Source organism: Oratosquilla oratoria, chromosome 33 (genome assembly GCF_046742065.1).
Source record: "Oratosquilla oratoria isolate Oo_2021 chromosome 33, ASM4674206v1, whole genome shotgun sequence".
In the NCBI taxonomy this organism is placed as follows: Eukaryota; Metazoa; Arthropoda; class Malacostraca; order Stomatopoda; family Squillidae; genus Oratosquilla; species Oratosquilla oratoria.
The window spans coordinates 48,588,336-48,609,180 of NC_134809.1; the positions used below are offsets into that span (position 1 = coordinate 48,588,336).

The following is a 20,845-nucleotide window of genomic DNA, read 5'->3' on the forward strand; positions in this document are numbered from 1 at the left end:
TGGGTTAAAAGGGTCTTGCTGTGAGTGGTCATGGTGAAAGGGGGGGGGTTGTCAATGTTATCCTCAGGAATTATTTGAGAATCTGCCTTAGTTGTGGCATGGTTTGAGTCATGGGAGGGTTTTTCTTCTTTAGAGGCAGAAAGAAATCCATCAATTAAATTTCTGACCTTGGCTCTCGTTCCTGTAGCCATGTTAGTGTCTAACTAGAGATGCATGTATTACTTAACAGGTATAGTAAGTAGTTAGGTGAGATGGGAGTTCTAAGTTGAAATAGTTAAATTAAAAAAAAAATTGGTATGTCTTACCTAAGAGGTAGTGTGTTCTATTTAGATTAGAGGGGGGGGGGTATAGGGCGTCAATGGGTATACAATGGGAATATACAAGAAGGTGCATATAACAATATGGTAAAAGTATGACAAAAAGGTATATATATAGCAATATAATTATATAAGTTATTGTAAAAGTTGAAAAGATATAAAATATAAATGGGTATACAATGGGGATATATAAGAAGGTGCATATAACAATATGATAATAGTATGACAAAAAGGTATATATATAGCAATATAATTAGATAAATTATTGTAAAAGTTTAAAGGATATAAAATATAAATGGGTATACAATGGGATATATAATATGGATTTGTAGTAGTAATTGGATAAGATTATAAAAAAAGGTACATATAATAATATAACTATATAAATTATTGTAAAAGTTGAAAAGGTATTAAATGTAAATAATAAATTGGGAAAATACAAGGTTAAAAGGAAATAATATTATAATTATGGATTGGTGACAATTAATAAGATATAAAATAATACTTAAATATTAGTGAATATGTACTTAGTAAGGAGGAAAAAAATTATCACTAAGTAGTTATTATAGTACTATGTTACGTAGTGACTAATCTCTTAACTTAATTATTTGCAAAGATAAGTGAGTGGTTATCTTAGTGATGTTACAAAAAAATTTAATACAATGATATTTGTTTCGGTTAAGTTGGATGTATTGTTATTTAAAAAAATGTTAGAATGAATCGTAAAATATACATAAATGTATAAACATTGGGATACCTTGGAAAGGTCTGACTGAATTTGGATGTATGGACGTACGCGCAGCTACCGTCAGGTGCGGCTGTCGCAGCCCGTAGGCTGTTTGTTGCCAGACGTAGGAATCTTGGTCGAAGTTCAGTGTGGGTCGTGGATGGAGTTTTTTTTTATTGATTGGTGATATTTTCTTTATATGGGGTTTGTTGTGGGTTGGTACTTGAAGTTTTAGGTGAATGATGCTCGCATGGAATGGAAAAGAAAAGCGAGTATCAGGGGGGGGGTTTGGTGGGCAGGTGAGGATTATCAATAATATCAAGTATTGTGAGGGTTTGATATATTATTTACCTTGTTTAGAAGTGGTTAGGTAATTTGGAGTCGGTGATGACGATGCCCGTGACAGTGTAGAGTGTACTGCGGTGTCGATGAGATGTCAAAGGTAGGCGATGTTAGCTCGCGGCCGAGTTCCGTGTTGCTCGACGGTGGGCGTGGCTGGCTTGCTTCGGGTTGAGAATACGGTGATTTCTAGGAACCAGTCTCTTGAGGAAATGGGTTGCGGTTTAACGCTGCCACCAGTATATAGGCCCTTCCCGTATCTTTTTGGATTTACAGATACGATCTTCAGTTTCCTTCACTTTATTGGTTAATCTTAAGAAGAGTTCACTGCAGATTTTTACACATCTTTGCACAGAGTTTCCAGTATAGGATTATATATCGTTTTACACAGAGTTTGTAGTACACTTAGTATATATCGTTTTACACACAGTTCGCAGTACACCACTTACACAGAGTACGTCTATCAGACCGACGCTCATTGGAGCTCTGTGACGGGTTTTTGTTGCCGGAAGCGGTTAACTAAGCAAAGTTTTGAGGTGCGTTTTATCCTTTTGTTTAATAATTCCACCTTGAAAGTCCGTCGCCTCACATGGCTGGGACAACCCACTAATTACCTACTATATTTTTTGTACAAGTCATAATATATACATATCCAGGGGGTGGCTCGTTAATATGTAATGTTTCCGTGTGTTATGTGGGTCGTGTCTAATGGCATCCATTATGTGTGTGTGTTCGCGAGTCCGTTTGTGGGCGCTCGGGGAGGTGCGCTCGGCTGGTAACATGCAGACTCAGCGATTTGAGCGGATATGGTAGACGCCAAGAGTCTGGTTGGTGATTGTGACATCGTTCACAATGCGTGGGAAATGGTGGTGTATACAGTGGTATGGGGTAAGGACCGGGACGAACACCTTTCACGCTTATCGCCATTGTAACCATGAGAGTAATACGCTAATGGCAGCGACATCAAACCGATAATTTTTATGACAGTTGCATGCGGGGCTCGAACCCGCTGTACTCGGCTATCCGTAAATTACCTGTACGGAGCCCTAGACCACTACACCACAGAGGCTATAAAATCCTTGAAACCTGGAATCGAACTGATTCCCGAGGGAAGGAAGATCACTTATTACGGCGATCCGAATTCCTGTTTTACTCAAGGACCAGCCCACCAGTGGTATGGGGTAAGGACCGGGACGAACACCTTTCACGCTGCCATTAGCGTATTACTCTCATGGTTACAATGGCGATAAGCGTGAAAGGTGTTCGTCCCGGTCCTTACCCCATACCACTGGTGGGCTGGTCCTTGAGTAAAACAGGAATTCGGATCGCCGTAATAAGTGATCTTCCTTCCCTCGGGAATCAGTTCGATTCCAGGTTTCAAGGATTTTATAGCCTCTGTGGTGTAGTGGTCTAGGGCTTCGTACAGGTAATTTACGGATAGCCGAGTACAGCGGGTTCGAGCCCCGCATGCAACTGTCATAAAAATTATCGGTTTGATGTCGCTGCCATTAGCGTATTACTCTCATGGTTACAATGGCGATAAGCGTGAAAGGTGTTCGTCCCGGTCCTTACCCCATACCACTGGTGGGCTGGTCCTTGAGTAAAACAGGAATTCGGATCGCCGTAATAAGTGATCTTCCTTCCCTCGGGAATCAGTTCGATTCCAGGTTTCAAGGATTTTATAGCCTCTGTGGTGTAGTGGTCTAGGGCTCCGTACAGGTAATTTACAGATAGCCGAGTACAGCGGGTTCGAGCCCCGCATGCAACTGTCATAAAAATTATCGATATATATATATATATATATATATATATATATTGTTACAGATATGAGTATCCTATATATGTAATGCATGAAAATAATTACTATTTTGGGTGAAAAGACGTCAGTTATTCTGCGCACGAGAAGGAAGTATTACGTTTTCGACGTTACACGTAAGAAGATCGAAAACGTTTTGGGTCTACGTCTTAATACTCTATTGAATCATGTTTAACTCTGTAAGATACATTATTATTTTTGTGTATTATTCTGTAATCATACCAAACAAAATGAGTACTCTATTTTTTCTGTTGATGCAATACAAATCTCTAAATTATTTTCGGGGTAAGGAGTAATACGTTCTTGTCGTCCAAAAAGCATCACCAAGATTGGGCGCAAATACGTTTTGTCTGTCTTGGTCAATCAGGTTAAAACTCCATAGACGCTGGATCTATAGACCAATCAGAATTAGTTTTGTACAGAAAGGAGTGTTTTGCGCACGTTCTGCGTGAGTGTTAGGCAGACAAGGCCAGAGGGCGGAGTGGAGATGTTCCGACTGCGAGTTGAATAATTTCCTTACTCTCCCTGTTTGTATATTTAATTCAGCTAGTAATTAATTTAGATTATATGCAAAATCTATGGCAGTGATGCGGGAAACCTAGGCAGCGAATCTCTTGGTAATTGTTTCTCTTTCACCCCCGTTAAAAAATTGTGAAGAATCTGGAATCATGTTTAGAATTTATTATTCAGTTCTATGTCCTTTGTTATAATTATCTTGTTAATACTATTAAATTTAATGAATAATATTAAACTTTCCATTTGTTTTTTCATTTTCATGCTAATACATATACATACATACATACATACATACATACATACATACATACATACATACATACATACATACATACATACATACATACATGCATACATACATACATATGTATATATATATATATATATATATATATATATATATATGCAAAGTAGACCACTTGGAAAAAGAAAGAAACTAACGAAGCAGAGCGCTTTCGTATATTACATCTTCAGTGCAACAAGTGTTGCACTGAAGATGTAATATACGAAAGCGCTCTGCTTCGTTAGTTTCTTTCTTTTTCCAAGTGGTCTACTTTGCATAAGTGAACACACGTTCCCGTGTTCTTATTAGCATATATATATATATATATATATATATATATATATATATATATATATATATATATATATATATATACATATTGTATATTTAGGGCGCAGATTCTCACTAATACAAACGGAGTTAAACACGACAGCATTTTGGCACTGGTTAATCTTCTTACTGAGATTTTCAATTTTCCTCACAGTAGGTCTCATTTCAGGAGGGTGGGCAAATACAAGCCTTCCAAATTCTTCCATATTAAATTTAACGTTTCGACTTCAGGGAGTCATCTTCAGAATAGTTACAAGAGAAAAGTCACAATTTTCAAAGCTACATGATTCACAATTGACAATGGTGTACAGACAACATGGGTTTAAATATGGGCCGCTTGGGAACGGTGCATGGTTCGTGATCCGCTACGTAGCCGGGCACTACGTCTTGGAAGGGAAGGGGGAGGGGGAGGGGGAGGAGGAGGGGGAGGAGGAGGGAGAGGGGGGGAGTCAGGTAAGGTAGGTTTTCTCGCTGGGTCACCACGCTGGTCATGTGGGGGTTGGTGAGGTGTAGGAGGGGGAGGGGGAGAGGAAGGAGGTGGGTGTTGCTGTTGTTGGACTCCAAATCTCGTGGAAGAATTAAATAGCGGGATGGCAGAAATCATATTACATTGAATATTAATAATTGGAGCTCTCTCCCTAATGTGGATGGCTTCAAGCATTTTTAGTTCCTTAATTTAGTTCCAAAATTATATATATATATATATATATATATATATATATATATATATATATATATATATATGTTGAAATATGTAAGACAGATGAGTGGATGGGTGGTGAGATAAACACAGGGAACCGTTTAGGGATTTATTCTGACGTTTCGTCCTTACCAGGACTTCTTCAGAGTACATGCACATTCAAATCATTCACCCCCTAAATACCCGCCGAATCTATCCGCGTTCCACCATGATCGACCTGACCTCTCGTCCTCCTACGCTCTGCCTCGCGAAGTACCAAGCGGCTCGCCGTCTTTGTTAATTTAATAAACCCATCGCTGTGGTTGTTGTTCGGATGGGAAGCGATGTAAGCTGCTTCAATTATTTTCCTTCTTTTCTTAGGAAGTCCTATCTGCAGCACCTCTATTTTGTTCCAGTCTGGTAAGTGGCCGTGAGTATCTACATGAACCACTAGCGAGTTTGATACTCGGTGTGCCTTGATGTCATTCCTGTGCTCAATTGTCCGTTTCTTAATACCTCGGCTGGTTTCCCCGTAGTAGCTCACAGGACAGTTTCCACACGGTATCTTGTAGACGACACTGTTTTCTTCCCCGTTGGCCACGACTTTATTCTGGTTCTTAACAATGTCTCCTATTCTCATTCCCGTGCTGATCGCAATCTTGATGCCGGCTGTAGTGAGCAACTGTCCTAACGCGCCTGAGTGGCTCGAGTTTGGCACGGACAAATAATCCCTGCTACCATTTTCAGTCACATCTCCTCTGTTCCGTATGCTTCTTTTTGCTATCTTTAAAGCCTTTTCTCTAAGTCGGTACAACAGCCCTTCCGGATAACAGAGTTTGGTGAAAACGTTGAAATGGTAATCTATTTCATCTTTAATAAATTCTTCACTACAAATGCGGTATGCTCTCAGGAAGAATCCTATTACTACTCCACTCTTTATTCTCTCGTTGTGGCCGGAGTAGTAGTGAATGATGTCGTCTTTATTTGTACTTTTTCTATGAACCGAGAATGCGGTCTTGTTCTCTTTCCTCGACATCATTCACTACTACTCCGGCCACAACGAGAGAATAAAGAGTGGAGTAGTAATAGGATTCTTCCTGAGAGCATACCGCATTTGTAGTGAAGAATTTATTAAAGATGAAATAGATTACCATTTCAACGTTTTCACCAAACTCTGTTATCCGGAAGGGCTGTTGTACCGACTTAGAGAAAAGGCTTTAAAGATAGCAAAAAGAAGCATACGGAACAGAGGAGATGTGACTGAAAATGGTAGCAGGGATTATTTGTCCGTGCCAAACTCGAGCCACTCAGGCGCGTTAGGACAGTTGCTCACTACAGCCGGCATCAAGATTGCGATCAGCACGGGAATGAGAATAGGAGACATTGTTAAGAACCAGAATAAAGTCGTGGCCAACGGGGAAGAAAACAGTGTCGTCTACAAGATACCGTGTGGAAACTGTCCTGTGAGCTACTACGGGGAAACCAGCCGAGGTATTAAGAAACGGACAATTGAGCACAGGAATGACATCAAGGCACACCGAGTATCAAACTCGCTAGTGGTTCATGTAGATACTCACGGCCACTTACCAGACTGGAACAAAATAGAGGTGCTGCAGATAGGACTTCCTAAGAAAAGAAGGAAAATAACTGAAGCAGCTTACATCGCTTCCCATCCGAACAACAACCACAGCGATGGGTTTATTAAATTAACAAAGACGGCGAGCCGCTTGGTACTTCGCGAGGCAGAGCGTAGGAGGACGAGAGGTCAGGTCGATCATGGTGGAACGCGGATAGATTCGGCGGGTATTTAGGGGGTGAATGATTTGAATGTGCATGTACTCTGAAGAAGTCCTGGTAAGGACGAAACGTCAGAATAAATCCCTAAACGGTTCCCTGTGTTTATCTCACCACCCATCCACTCATATATATATATATATATATATATATATATATATATATATATATATATATATAAATATTGTTACGAATCTCGTTCAAACTTTTGACTGGTAATACATAGAAAGAGTGAATGAATGAATGAGTTCCCAAGACCCCATGTCTTTGGGATATCTCAAAGAAAAATTACAAGACCTTCTGACTCGTAACACATAGTAAGAGTGAATGAATGAATAAGTTCCCAAGACCCAATGTCTTTGGGATAGCTCACTCGACGGTCGCCACTTCATTTTGTACTATCATGAAAATCAAGAAAAATGAAACGCACAGACAATATATAACACTATTTATTAAAGTTATTAGGATTACATGAGTGATTACAATCAATGTACATACAAATGAGTACATACAATGTAAGTTTCAAAACAGAAGATTCCCGCTCGAAAAACTTTTAACGGGGGTGAAAGAGAAGTTAATTAATTACCAGCGAAAACACTGTCTAGGCCTCCCGCGTCACTGCCATAGACGTTACACAACACCTAATTGAAATTCTAGCTGAGTTAATTACCTTACGAATGATACAGGGGGAATACAGAGGACATCAGCCGACAATCCTCCCGAGGCGACACAACCTCTACATGGCACTTCGTATCCTAAACTGAACTCTCTGACACGCCCTAGGGCGTCTAGATCCCATCTATAAAAATCCTCAGATTGGCCCACAGGATTAGCGTCTATGGAGATTGAACCTGATTAGCCAAGTTAGCTGAAACGTTCTGCGCCGCTCTAGGATGGCGGGAAGTGTTACGCACAACGAAAAACAAACGCCTAATTGTATAAAAACCTCTCCCCCTACGTGTTCTCTGTAATCGGACACTCACGTAATCGCAAGTGACGCCTTATCTAAAGTAATAAATCTATTTCAACCTGTCAGGAAATAAATTAAATTTGGAATTGGGTAGATACAACTTTGCCAACCGTCTAGTTAATGAATTTGAACAAACTTCTTGCAGAGGCAGTGCAATATAGTTCAGTTCGAAGCTTTAAGATTCGTTTAGATAAACGCATAAACAAAATGCTGTAATGACTGCCATTTATTTTATATTATTTGTTTATTTGTTTGTTATTATTTGTCTGTTTATTATCATTTGCTTGATTTTCATTTATCATTATTTATCTGTCACTTTATCATTATTTACTATTTACCTGTCTGTTTATTAGTTAACTATACCTATGCATTTATTTATTCTATCTATTATTATTTATATTATTATAATTTTTGTTTACTTATTTTATTTATCATTATTCATATTATTATAATTTCAATTTATTTATTTATTTATCATTATTATGTTTTCTTTCGCATCCAACCTAGTTATGGAACAAAAGGTCTCCTGTTCTTATGCTCCTTTTTGTAATCCTTTGTAATACATATGTATATATATATATGTATATATATATATATATATATATGTATATATATATATACATATATATATATGTATATATATATATATATATATATGTATATGTGTACATATATATATATGTATATATATATATATATATATATATATATATATACAAAATTAAAATATTTCAAAAGTGACACTTTTTAAAAATGTTACATGCCATGGACGATCATAGTTAAGCCGTGGACGATCTTCGTTAGGCCATGGACGATCATCGTTGGGCCGTGGACGATCATCGTTGAGCCGTGGACGATCATCGTTGAGCCGTGGACGATCATCGTTGAGCTATGGACGATCATCGTTGAGCCATGGACGATCATCGTTGAGCCGTGAACGATCATCGTTGAGTCAAGAATGATCATCGTTGAGCCGTAGACGATCATAGTTGAGCCGTGGACGATCATCGTTGAGCCATGGACGACCATCGTTGAGCCGTGGACGATCATCGTTGAGCCGTGGACGATCATCGTTAAGCCATGGACGATGATCCTTGAGCCATGGACGATCATCGTTGAGCCATGGACGATCATCGTTGAGCCATGGACGATTATCGTTGGGCCGTGGATGATCATCGTTTAGCCGTGGATGATGATCGTTGGGCCATGAACGATCATCGTTGAGCCATGGACGATCATCGTTGAGCCATGGACGTTGTTGAGTCAAGAATGATCATCGTTCAGCCGTGGACGATCATAGTTGAGCCGTGGAGATCATCTTTGAGCCGTGGACGATCATCGTTAGGCCATGGACGATCATCGTTGAGCCGTGGACGATCATTGTTGAGCTGTGGACGATCATCGTTAAACCGTAGACGATCATCGTTGAGTCAAGAACGATCATCGTTGATCCATGGACGATCATCCTTGAGCCGTGGACGATCATCGTTGAGCCATGGACGATGATCGTTGAGTCGTGGAAGATCATCGTTGAGCCGTGGATGATCATCGTTGAGCCGTGAACGATCATCGTTGAGCAATGGACGATCATCGTTGAGCCATGGACGATCATCGTTGAGTCAAGAATGATCATCGTTGAGCCATGGACGATCATCGTTGAGCCGTGGATAAACGGTTTGTCAAACGTGTTTGAAAAACTGTTCACACGGTCAAACCAGCCCATTTTTAGGTCGTGAAATGGTTTGACGACCGCGCGACATGACGTCACACGGGAATGTGTTAGACAACTAAAAATTATGCTAGGCTGGCAAAAATCATGCTTAATATTTTATTCTTCATATTCAATTAGGTTTTTATAACATTCTTTTATTAAAATAACCCAATGTCATGGGTGAATTATGCCCATTTAATTATGATTATGTGAAATGTTTTCAGGACCGTGCGACATGACGTCACGCTGGAATATACAAGACAAAAACTGAAACTTAGGTTATACTGGCAAAAATAACGCTTAAACTTTTATTCCTCACAATAAATTGGGTTCCTATAATATTCTATTCTACATACATACATATACCAAGGCTTTTTCCCCCTTCCAAGGGAGGTAGCCAAAAAGGGAAAGGCATAAAAACTGAAACCTGTGAAAAGTTGAATTCCAAACTGAAACCTGTGAAAAGAATTCCAAACTGAAACCTGTGAAAAGTTTGGGGTAAACTTACTCACTACGGTAAATATAACAAAAGAAAAAATTAAAAGGTGTATAGACAAACTCAAAGTTAATAAAACACCAGGGCCTGACGGTTGGCATCCAAGAATCTTAAAGGAAATGAAAAATGAGATTGTTGTTCCATTAGAAATTATCTTCAAGAAATCCATCATATCCGGAGATGTCCCAAGAGAATGGAAGCTAGCTAACGTTACTCCCATATTCAAAAAAGGTGACAAAAAGAAACCAAATAACTATAGGCCTATAAGTTTGACTTCAATCGTAGGAAAAATAATGGAAACTATCATCAGAGATGCTATCGAATATCATTTAGAAAGTAACCGTTTGGTAAATGATAGCCAGCATGGTTTCAGACGGAAACGTTCTTGCGTGACTAACTTACTCGAATTCTACAACACAGTTATCTCGAATTATGACAAAAGAAACAATATAGATTTAATATATCTAGACTTTGCAAAAGCTTTTGATACCGTCCCACACGAAAGACTAATTACTAAATTAGCTTTGCATGGAATAAGTGGTAGCCTATTAGGTTGGACTAGTAATTGGTTGAATGGTCGAAAACAGAGAGTTGTTTTAAATGGAAAAACTTCTGGATGGAAAAGTGTTGCAAGTGGAGTTCCTCAGGGTTCCGTTCTTGGGCCACTTCTATTCATAGTATATATAAATGATATAGACCATGGACTAAAATCTACTGTTTCCAAATTTGCTGATGATACAAAACTGTGCGGAGTGGCAAATGATCACCCAAACCAATTAGATATTCAAGAAGATTTAGATAAATTACAGCAATGGTCTGAAAAGTGGCTAATGAAATTTAACACAAGTAAATGCAAGGTAATGCACATAGGTAAAAATAACAGTAAGTACGATTATAAGTTATTTGAAAATTCGTTAACAAAAGTGGATAGTGAAAAAGATCTCGGCGTAATTATCAGTAACGACCTCAAATCATCCAAGCAGTGTATTTCAGCCTCTGAGAAAGCAAATAAGGTTCTGGGATTGATTGCGCGATCTTTTGATTTCAAAAGTCCATCACTCATTAACAAGCTATATAAATCGTTAGTTCGTCCACATTTGGAATATGCTGTTTCCGTATGGTCACCGAATCTCATTAAAGACATTGACAGACTGGAAAAAATACAACGGCGAGCCACAAAACTGATTCCAAATATAAAAAATAAATCATACGAAAATCTGTTTTCCTTAAAAAAGCGTAGACTCAGAGGTGACTTGATACAGGTCTTTAAGATTTTAAAGGGAATTGACAACATCAAAAGTGACCAAATTTTCACATTGAATGAGAATCAGACAAGAAACAATGGTCTCAAACTGTCCGGAAATAGATTCAATTTGGAAGTAGGTAGAAACAACTTTGCCAACCGTGTAGTTAATGAATGGAATAAACTTCCTGCACAGGTAGTGCAATGTAGTTCAGTTCGAAGCTTTAAGAATCATTTAGATAAATACTTAAGTAAGATGCTGTAATGATTATGATTTATGTTATATTTTTTGTTTTTGTTTTGTTATAATTTGTCTGTCTGATTTTCATTTATTATTAGTTATATGTCAATTTATTATCATTTACTATTTACCTGTTTGTTTATTATTTTAACTATACCTATGCATTTATTTATGTATTTTATTTGTTATTTACATTATTATAGTTTTTATTTATTATTATTATTATTATTATTATTATTATTATTATTATTATTATTATTATTATTATTATTATTATTATTATTATTATTATTATTATTATTATTATTATTATTATTATTATTATTATTATTATTATTATTATTATTATTATTATTATTATTATTATTATTATTATTATTATTATTTTTTTTTTTTTTTTTTTTTTTTTTTTTTTTTTTTTGCATCCGACCTAGATATGGATCAAAAGGTCTCCTGTCGGCATGCTCCGCCTTTGTAATCCTTTGTAACACTCCCACCCATTTCATCCCTAAATACACTCCACACCCCTCCCACCCTCCCTCTCATCTGAGCACCTCCTGGATGACGGGTCAATCCTGCACCCTTCCCACCGCCCTGGGTCAGAAGCAGTGTCGCAAGACACAGCACATCCACAGCAAGGCCGCTTCATTTAATCGGCGACCCCCCCTCTCCGTCCCCCCTTGCATATAAGGAGAGGACGGGGAGAAATCCCTTCAGGCTGCGTCAAAATTTACCCACGCATACTAACCCCCCCACCCCCCCGCCCATTCCTCCTCATGCAATCACAACATCATCCGTATACAACCATTCTCCACTCACCTCTGTCTTCCGTCCTCTCCCTTCCTTCCTCAACAGACATTCCCCTCTTCCCCAAAGCCCCCTTCACCCCATCCATCCACCTCATCCTAGGACGTCCCCTCATGTTCACTCCCTCCACATCTGCCTTCCATACCTCTTTTACTAGTCTTTCTTCACTCATTCTTTCCATGTGTCCAAACCATCCTAATATTCTTTCATCAACACTATCTCCCAGCTCCTTTTTCACCCCTGTTCTCCTCCTCACCTCCTCATTTCTCACTCTATCCAGCCTAGTAACCCCCACCATACTTCTCAGACACCTCATCTCAAACACATTCAAACTCCTTCTCTCTTCTTCTCTTATGTTCCACGTTTCTGCCCCATACAGTGCTGTTGGCACAATCACTCCTTCATACAGTCTCCTCTTCGCATCCATTCCCAAATGTCTATTACTCATTACACTCTTTAATCCACCAAGGCATTTACTCGCTTCTCTCAATCTACATTCTACCTCCACCTTCACTCCACCCTTTCCTGCTACACTTGCACCCAAGTATCTAAAACTATCCACTTCCTCCAGTCGCTCTCCCTTAATGTTCACTTCCAGTCTACTGCCACTTTCACCCCTTGTACATCTCATCACCTTACTTTTACCCACATTTATCTTTAGCTTTCTTCTATCACATACTCTCCCAAACTCTGCCACCAACTTCCTTAATCCCTCCTCTGACCCTGCCACAAGCGCAGTGTCGTCCGCAAACAACAGCTGGCTCACCTCCCACTTTTCTCCATTTTCTTTAACCATCTCCAATCCCTGACCCACTACCCTAGCATTCACCTCTCGCACCACCCCATCCATGTATAAGTTGAACAGCCAGGGCGACATAACGCATCCTTGACGACGTCCCACCTTTACTTCAAACCACTCACTCTCTCCATTTTTAATCCTGACACAAGCTCTACTACTCTCATAAAACTCATAAAAACTCAAAAATATTCTATTCTACTTAATAATAAACCATTTCAAAGGTGACACATTTTAAAAATGTTACATGTCTGGGAGAGGGTGATCTGTAAGTATTGACAACATGGAGATCAGGCCGCCGTGCCACTGTAGTTGTCATTATGGTTGGTTCATCGGCTCAACGGGTTAAGGAACATCGCCATTTCTGGGCGTGGATTGCAACGAGAGAAGATGTGGATGCGAAACAGGTAAAGTCAGACATATTCCTCATGAGAAGGCTGAAGAAAGAACATAAGCGGCTTTATCCAAACCTTGGGCCTATCCAAAAACCCTCTGGGCCTATCCAAGAGCCCTCATCAGACGGGTCTATCCAAAAGCCCTCATCATCTGGATCTATCCAAAAGCCCTCATCATCTGGGCATTATTACCCGAATCAATACAATTTCGTATCATATTCTGATCACGATTACGTATTCCTTTTCTATTTCGACGAGCAGGTTGTATCGGCAGGAGGTTATCGTGATAAAGCGTCAAAAGAGGAACTTATTGCAGAGCGATATAAAGATATTGGTCAATTTCGAAAGCATTACTGGGCTGCGCTTAAAAAATATACAAATGATGAAAATATCACACTTAGCACCCATTTATGATTTTAGGAGTTTTTTAGTGCACAACGGCAAGATATAGCAAATAGAGACGAAAAACGTAGATTAAGGGATAGAAAACGGGCTCAGTTTATTATCCGTGCAAAGAAGACTAAAAAAAATCCTCACTCGACAGATCAGGATGCCGCCGTGAGCACATCAACGCAGGTCGTAACAGACTGCAGGGATGCCGCTGTGACCAAGCAGACCATTGTGACTGAGGTAGCTGGAGTCGAACCTGAAAGTCTCGATGAGCCCTCAGATATTTTGACTCTGAGTAATCGTGACAGGGAGTTGGCGAACCAAAGGAGAAAGAAAATCGAGGAGCGGAAACAAATTAGGTTGGCTAAATTAGCTGAGAGGGAAGAAAAGAAGCGTCTCAGGATAGAAACTCAAGAGAGAAAGAAAAGGGAGAAAGAGGAAAAGGACCGTATTCGTGAGGAGAAACGAGAGGCCAAAATCAATGGGATAAAATACATCGATGAAAATGCACGGAAAATTAGGGTCAGAAAAAGTACTAAGGAATGTCTGCCTCCATTAGTGGATACGTTGGGTGGCTTGACCACGGAGGATAAAATCGAACATCACATTGGAAATCTAGGAGATGTAATTTGTCCTCTGTGTGGAGCAAAACGTTGGCAAGGTGAAATGACTACACTCTGTTGTTCTAGAGGGCAATCAGTCCACCCTCCCTTGACTCCTCTCTCTCCTTTGCTTGAAGAGCTGTATAAAGGTGAAACTCAGGTTTCGAGACATTTCCTGAACAACATATATAACTTCAATAACATGTTTTGCTTCACATCATTTGCCACTTCCGGAAGCCTTGAAAACGTGTCTGAATCCGTAATGACGTACAAAATTAAGGGACATATTTATCACCGATTAGGAGTACTGACACCACGCTATATGCGAGAACATATGGAGCTGGACCGGTACCTCAAACGTGACGAGAAGGATGTGTATATATACAGAAAAGGGGCCGCGGAATATAATAAGCCTTTGCCCAAATACCTCGATTTGTATTTCTATTGTAATTCTGAAAAGAAGATTCAAATTAGGGCCAACCAGTTAACTACGCACAAACCATTATCAGCTTCAACAAAGAAGAGACGTAGTAATGAAGAAAAGTTATACTCAAAGAATTTCGAGATTGTTTCTATCCTGCAAGGATATCTTACTGCTAACAATGCGGTGTTGAAATCCCTGTTGAAAGAGTTTAAAGGTGTGGTGGATTTGGTCGACAGCAGGACCAAGTAGTTGAACAAGTTTCCAGACGTACGCATCACACTTCGCACCTCTGAGGGAAAGCGTATTCAGCAGCATAAAGGAACTTATGATCTCCCTACAGTCCGTGCACAGGTTGGAGCTATAGTTGATTTCGATGAGTCGAATGTTCCGAAGCACCTTGAAGTTGTGCCTTCTTCTCCCAAGGAAGACTCTAAATATTCCAGCGTTATTATAAGTTCTCTCAACTATTTTACGATCCCATGCAGTACCCTCTTTTGATACCTAATGGAGACGTAGGGTACAGTTTTAGCCAGAAGAAACTAAAAGGGATGAAAATAAGGTATGGAAAAAAGAAAAACACAACGAATTCAAACAATGAGAAGAAAGAGGCTGATGGCAGACTCACGGGCTGTATGTTTTATAGCCACTTGTACATGGACAAAGTGGATGAGTTCAATTATATCAATAGGGGGAGGACTCTGTTTCAGAAGTTTGTAGTCGACAATTATGTCAAAATTGAGACTTTCCGACTGAATTTTTTTTTAAGCGAATCAACGAAATATACGAAAGGAAAGTTTCGATGTGCTTCAGAACGATGACCCCTCTTCCGTCGGTCAGAGGATTATCATACCTCCCTCCTTTGTTGGCGGACCTAGGTACATGAAGCAGAAACAACAAGACGCGCTTACCTTCATAGGTATATACGGTAGCCCTGACCTATTCATTACGTTCACAATGAACCCAGACTGGCCAGAGTTTGAAACTGCTCTTGCTGCCGGCTGTACTTCCAGTGATAGACCAGATTTAGTGAGCCGGGTTTTCAGATTGAAACTGTGTGCTTTAATGGATGATTTGACAAAGATTTGCATTTTCGGTCGTACAAAGGCGTTTTTGTATACCGTAGAGTGGCAAAAGCGTGGGTTACCTCATTGCCACGTCCTTCTTTGGTTAGAGCATAAAATCGATAAAACGGATATCGATAACTACATCTCCGCGGAGATTCCCGATCCGAATACGTCCCCGAGGCTGTACAAAATCGTAACCACCAATATGATACACAACCCGTGTGTTGGTTACGATGAGAGCAGCCCGTGTATCGTCAAAAACAAGTGTTCGAAGAACTTTCCTAAACCTTATAGAAAGGATACTTTTGTTTGTAACAACGGTTATCCGCTATATCGACGAAGGGCCTTTGGTGAGGATGGTGGTAGGTGTTTCGAGAGGAAAAGGAGAGGAAAGGAGGATAAAATGAGGATTGATAATGCGTGGGTATTCTCCTACAATCCATACCTCTGTCTGAAATATAACGCTCATATAAACGCCGAATGTTGTAACTCCATAAAGTGCATTGCGTATGTAACGAAATATGTGAATAAGGGATCTGATCGCATCACATATTCAAAGTCCGACGGTAAGCCTGTCAACGAGATTAGGAATTATCGCGATGCGCGGTACGTAAACGCTAATGAGGCCACGTGGAGAATATTCAATTTTTATATCCACAAATCCTATCCACCAGTGACTTATTTGCCTATCCACTTGGAAGGTGAGCACAACATTTTCTATGTCGAAGGAGAGGCTTCTATGTCTGTTGAACACCAATTGGCCAAAGTTACGCAGTTAATGGCTTTCTTCAAACTTTGTGAGAATGACGTATTTGCTAGGACACTCCTTTACACCGAAGTACCAACCCACTATGTTTTTTGCAAGAAGAGTGGTGTCTGGACGGAGCGGTCGAGAGGGAGTATATCTATTGGCAGGATGCAAACAACTAATTCGAAGAATGCGGAGTTGTTCTATCTTCGTCTGATGCTGTCTCATGTGAGGGGCCCAAAATCATTTAGCGACATAAGGACTGTTGAGGGTGTTGAGTACGCCACCTATCGAGAGGCCGTCAAAGCGATGGGGCTAATGAAGGACAAGGATCACTGGGAGAAAACCCTAATGGAAATAGTTAATCACACCAATAACGGAAAGGACCTTCGTTCAACCTATGCCGCGATGTTGGTGTTTTGCGATTTAGAGGATCAATCCGAAGTGTGGCTAGATATTCGTGATTATTTTGCGAGCGATTTTCTTTATAAGAGTGGAAAGACACACTACAACGACGAGATTTATTTGGACGCATTGGATGAAATTCAGGAATATGTCTGCAACTGTGGAGGGGCGGACATCACTATGTATGGCCTGCCAGCTTCTCGAGGACTTGAGAAATCCTTCAATCTGCTGCGAAGAGAGAAAAGTTATAATACAGTTCAACTGATTGAAGACGTACGTGAAAAGCTACCGATGCTAAACAAGAAACAACGCGAGATCTTCGACGCAGTAATTGGGGTTGTTGGAGGAAAAGATCGCGGTAAAGGAAAGTGGTTCTTTATTGACGCTCCTGGGGGGACAGGGAAAATTTTCCTGCTTAATCTTCTATTGGACGCTGTTCGTTCGAAAAGAGGAATTGCTTTAGCGGTGGCTGCAACTGTTTTACATGGCGGTCGAACAGCCCATAATATGTTTAAAATACCTTTAATGGAGTCACATGAATTGAGGAGTTGTTCGATAAAGAAGAATACTCAGATGTCTAAGCTTCTTGGCATGTGCTCTTTGATAGTGTGGGATGAAGTAGTGATGGCCAACAAAAACATGTTGTTGGCCGTCGACATTACCCTGAGGGATCTTCTTTCTGCCAATGAATTCATGGGAGGCATTCCATTTGTTTGCGCCGGTGACTTTCGGCATATTTTGCCCGTAGTAAAAGGAGGCGGTTCTAACCAAGAAATATCTGCAACCATAAAAAATACATATTTCTGGGAGGAGTTACGGAAGTATGCATTAACGGAAAATTTAAGATTGCGGGGTCCGGATGAACATGGTCACAACAAAATCTTTGCAAAATGCTTATTGCAGATTGGTCACGCTACCAGTGTGCGTTTCGCAATTCCAGAGAATTTTGGTGTGGTTTATACGACCAAAAGGAATTCATAAACAGCGTCTATCAGGATTTAATCGATCATGTTGGAGACCATCGATATTTCTCATCTCGCGTCATCATATCTCTTTTGAGCGTGGATGTGACCGAGATTAATAAGGTGATTCAAAATATGCTTCCTGGAACAAAAAAAGTGTATCTGAGCGAAGATAAATTGGAATCAGATGACGATGTAGATTATCAGATTTCGACGTTGAATGAGATCAATCCGGCTTCATTACCTGTCCATTGTCTCGAACTAAAGATAGTTTCGGTTGTGATGGTTATCAGAAATATTTCTCCACCCAGAATTTGCAATGGCACCAGGGTAATAGTCGATAACCTGAAGAAAAATATCATCGTTGGGCGGATTCTAGGGGGTATATACGACGGTGAACAAATAACTATAGTCAGAATCAAGTTGGTTTCGAGTGATTCTCCTATTAACTTCTCGAGATTCCAATTTCCTGTGAAATTGAGTTTTGCAATGACAATCAATAAGTCCCAAGGACAAACCATACAAAAGTGTGGTCTGTATCTGTATGGCACGAAATGTTTTTCGCATGGTCAACTCTACGTTGCGTGTTCGCGCGTAACGAGTTGGGACGCACTTAGTATATATCTGAAGCCTCTTAAGAAAGACGAAATGCCCACATTGGAAAACGTTCTTTATCCTGAGGTCTTTAATGAGCTTGAGACAGTGAAGAAGGAGTATTCTCGATTGGATAGTCGAGTATTGATTCATCAAGAGGACGCAGAAGAGGACAACGAGCTTATGCGAATATATATTCCGAGGAGTGGAGGGCTATCTAAGGAGGAGATCAACGCATTTTTTGCACCCGAGATATCAAGTGAAGATTTCGAGGATGTTAAGGAGCGATTAAAAGAGATTGAGGAGGTCGAGGAAAAGCAGTGAGGAGCATCACCATCTTCGTCAGTTGTTGGAGGAGAACCGTGAGGTGGGCAAAAACAACCAACAAATGCTGGAAGAGAATCGAGAGCTGGGCGAAAACAACCAACGAATGCTGGCGTTGTTAGTCCGGGGCCTGGAGGCCATCAGGTGGGAGGAGAGTGATGAGCCACCCCCCCCCCCAAAAAAAAAAAAAAAAAAAAAAAAAATAAAAAAATAAAATAAAATAAAATAAATAAATAAATAAATAAATAAATAAACAAATAAATGAATAAATAAATAAATAAATAAATAAATAAATAAATAAATAAATAAATAAATAAATAAATAAATAAATAAATAAATGAATAAATAAATAAACCTACAAAAGTACACTTTTTTTTTTTTAACCTGTGAGTCAACGAAGATGACGGCGACAGAGGCACCATACACACACACACACACCCTACAATTACGTCCGGTCACCATGTTCCCTTGAACTGACCAGGAAAAAATGTCCCTTGGGTTCGGCCTCGGCCTCGGGGCGGAACCCCAACACGGGATCCCCAGCACGGGATCCCTATCGTGGGATTAGAGCGCGGAGCGCTGCAGCCGTAGGCCGCTGTTTGCGCAGCCAAGCCCCCGGCGAAGTCGGGAACGGTGAAGCCCGCGGCTTCTATATATACATATACATAAATATACCAAAGCTTTTTCCCCCTTACAAGGGAGGTAGCCAAAAAGGAAAAAGGCATAAAATCATTTCCACCCATTCCATCCCTAAATACACTCCACACCCCTCCACCCTCCCTCTTCCCTCTTATCTTAGCACCTCCTGGATGACGGGTCATCCCTGCACCTTGTCCACTGCACTGGGTCAGAAGCAGTGTCGTAAGACACAGCAAATCCACAGCAAGGCCGCTTCATTAAATCGGCGACCCCCCTCCGTCCCCCCCCCCATTGCATAAAAGGAGAAGACGGGGAGAAATCCCTTCGGACTGCGTCAAATTTTGCTCACACATACTACCTCACCCCCCATCCCCCCACCCATTCCACCTCATGCATCACAACATCATCCATATGCAACCATTCTCCATTCACCCCTGTCTTCTGTCCTCTCCCGTCCTTCCTCAACAGACATTCCCCTCTTCCCCAAAGCCCCCTTCACCCCATCCATCCATCTCATCCTAGGACGTCCCCTCATGTTCACTCCCTCCACATCTGCCTTCCATACCTCTTTTACTAGTCTTTCTTCACTCATTCTTTCCATGTGTCCAAACCATCCTAATACTCTTTCATCAACCCTATCTCCCAACTCCCTTTCCACTCATGTTCTCCTCCTCACCTCCTCATTTCTCACACTATCCAGCCTAGTAACCCCCATCATACCTCTCAGACATCTCATCTCAAACACATTCTCTTCCTCTCTTATGTTCCATGTTTCTGCCCCATACAGTGCTATTGGCACAATCACTCCTTCATACAGTCTCCTCTTAGCATCCATTCCCAAATGTCTATTCCTCATTACACTCTTTAATCCACCAAGGCATTTACTCGCTTCTCTCAATCTACATTCTACCTCCACCTTTACTCCACCTTTTCCTGCCACATTTGCACCCAAGTATCTAAAACTATCCATTTCCTCCAGTCACTTCCAGTCAGCTGCCACTTTCACCCCTTGTACATCTCATCACCTTACATTTACCCACATTTATCGTTAGCTTTCTTCTATCACATACTCTCCCAAACTCTGTTACGAACTTCCTCAATCCCTCCTCCGATCCTGCCACAAGCGCAGTGTCGTCCGCAAACAACATCTGGCTCACCTCCCCCTTTTCTCCATTTTCTTTAACCATCTTTAACCATAACGCATCCTTGACGAAGTCCCACCTTTACCTCGAA

At 40.4% G+C, this 20,845-nt stretch overlaps 1 protein-coding gene across 1 annotated transcript; it reads left to right on the plus strand.

The window, feature by feature from the left end:
- The first annotated feature begins 15,830 nt into the window (after positions 1-15,830).
- LOC143017991 (uncharacterized) lies at positions 15,831-18,973 on the plus strand. The gene is made up of 2 exons (XM_076173028.1): positions 15,831-17,814; positions 17,997-18,973. Exons 1-2 carry the CDS (start codon positions 15,831-15,833, stop codon positions 18,971-18,973), a joined length of 2,961 nt encoding a protein of 986 aa, XP_076029143.1.
- Positions 18,974-20,845: the final 1,872 nt, after the last annotated feature.

Coding starts and splice junctions, on each gene's coding strand:
- LOC143017991 (XM_076173028.1), top strand. CDS start 15,831: ATGAACCCAGACTGGCCAGAGTTTGAAACTGCTCTTGCTGCCGGCTGT. Junction 17,815..17,996: donor CATTCCATTTGTTTGCGCCG/GTGACTTTCGGC, acceptor TGCTTATTGCAG/ATTGGTCACGCTACCAGTGT.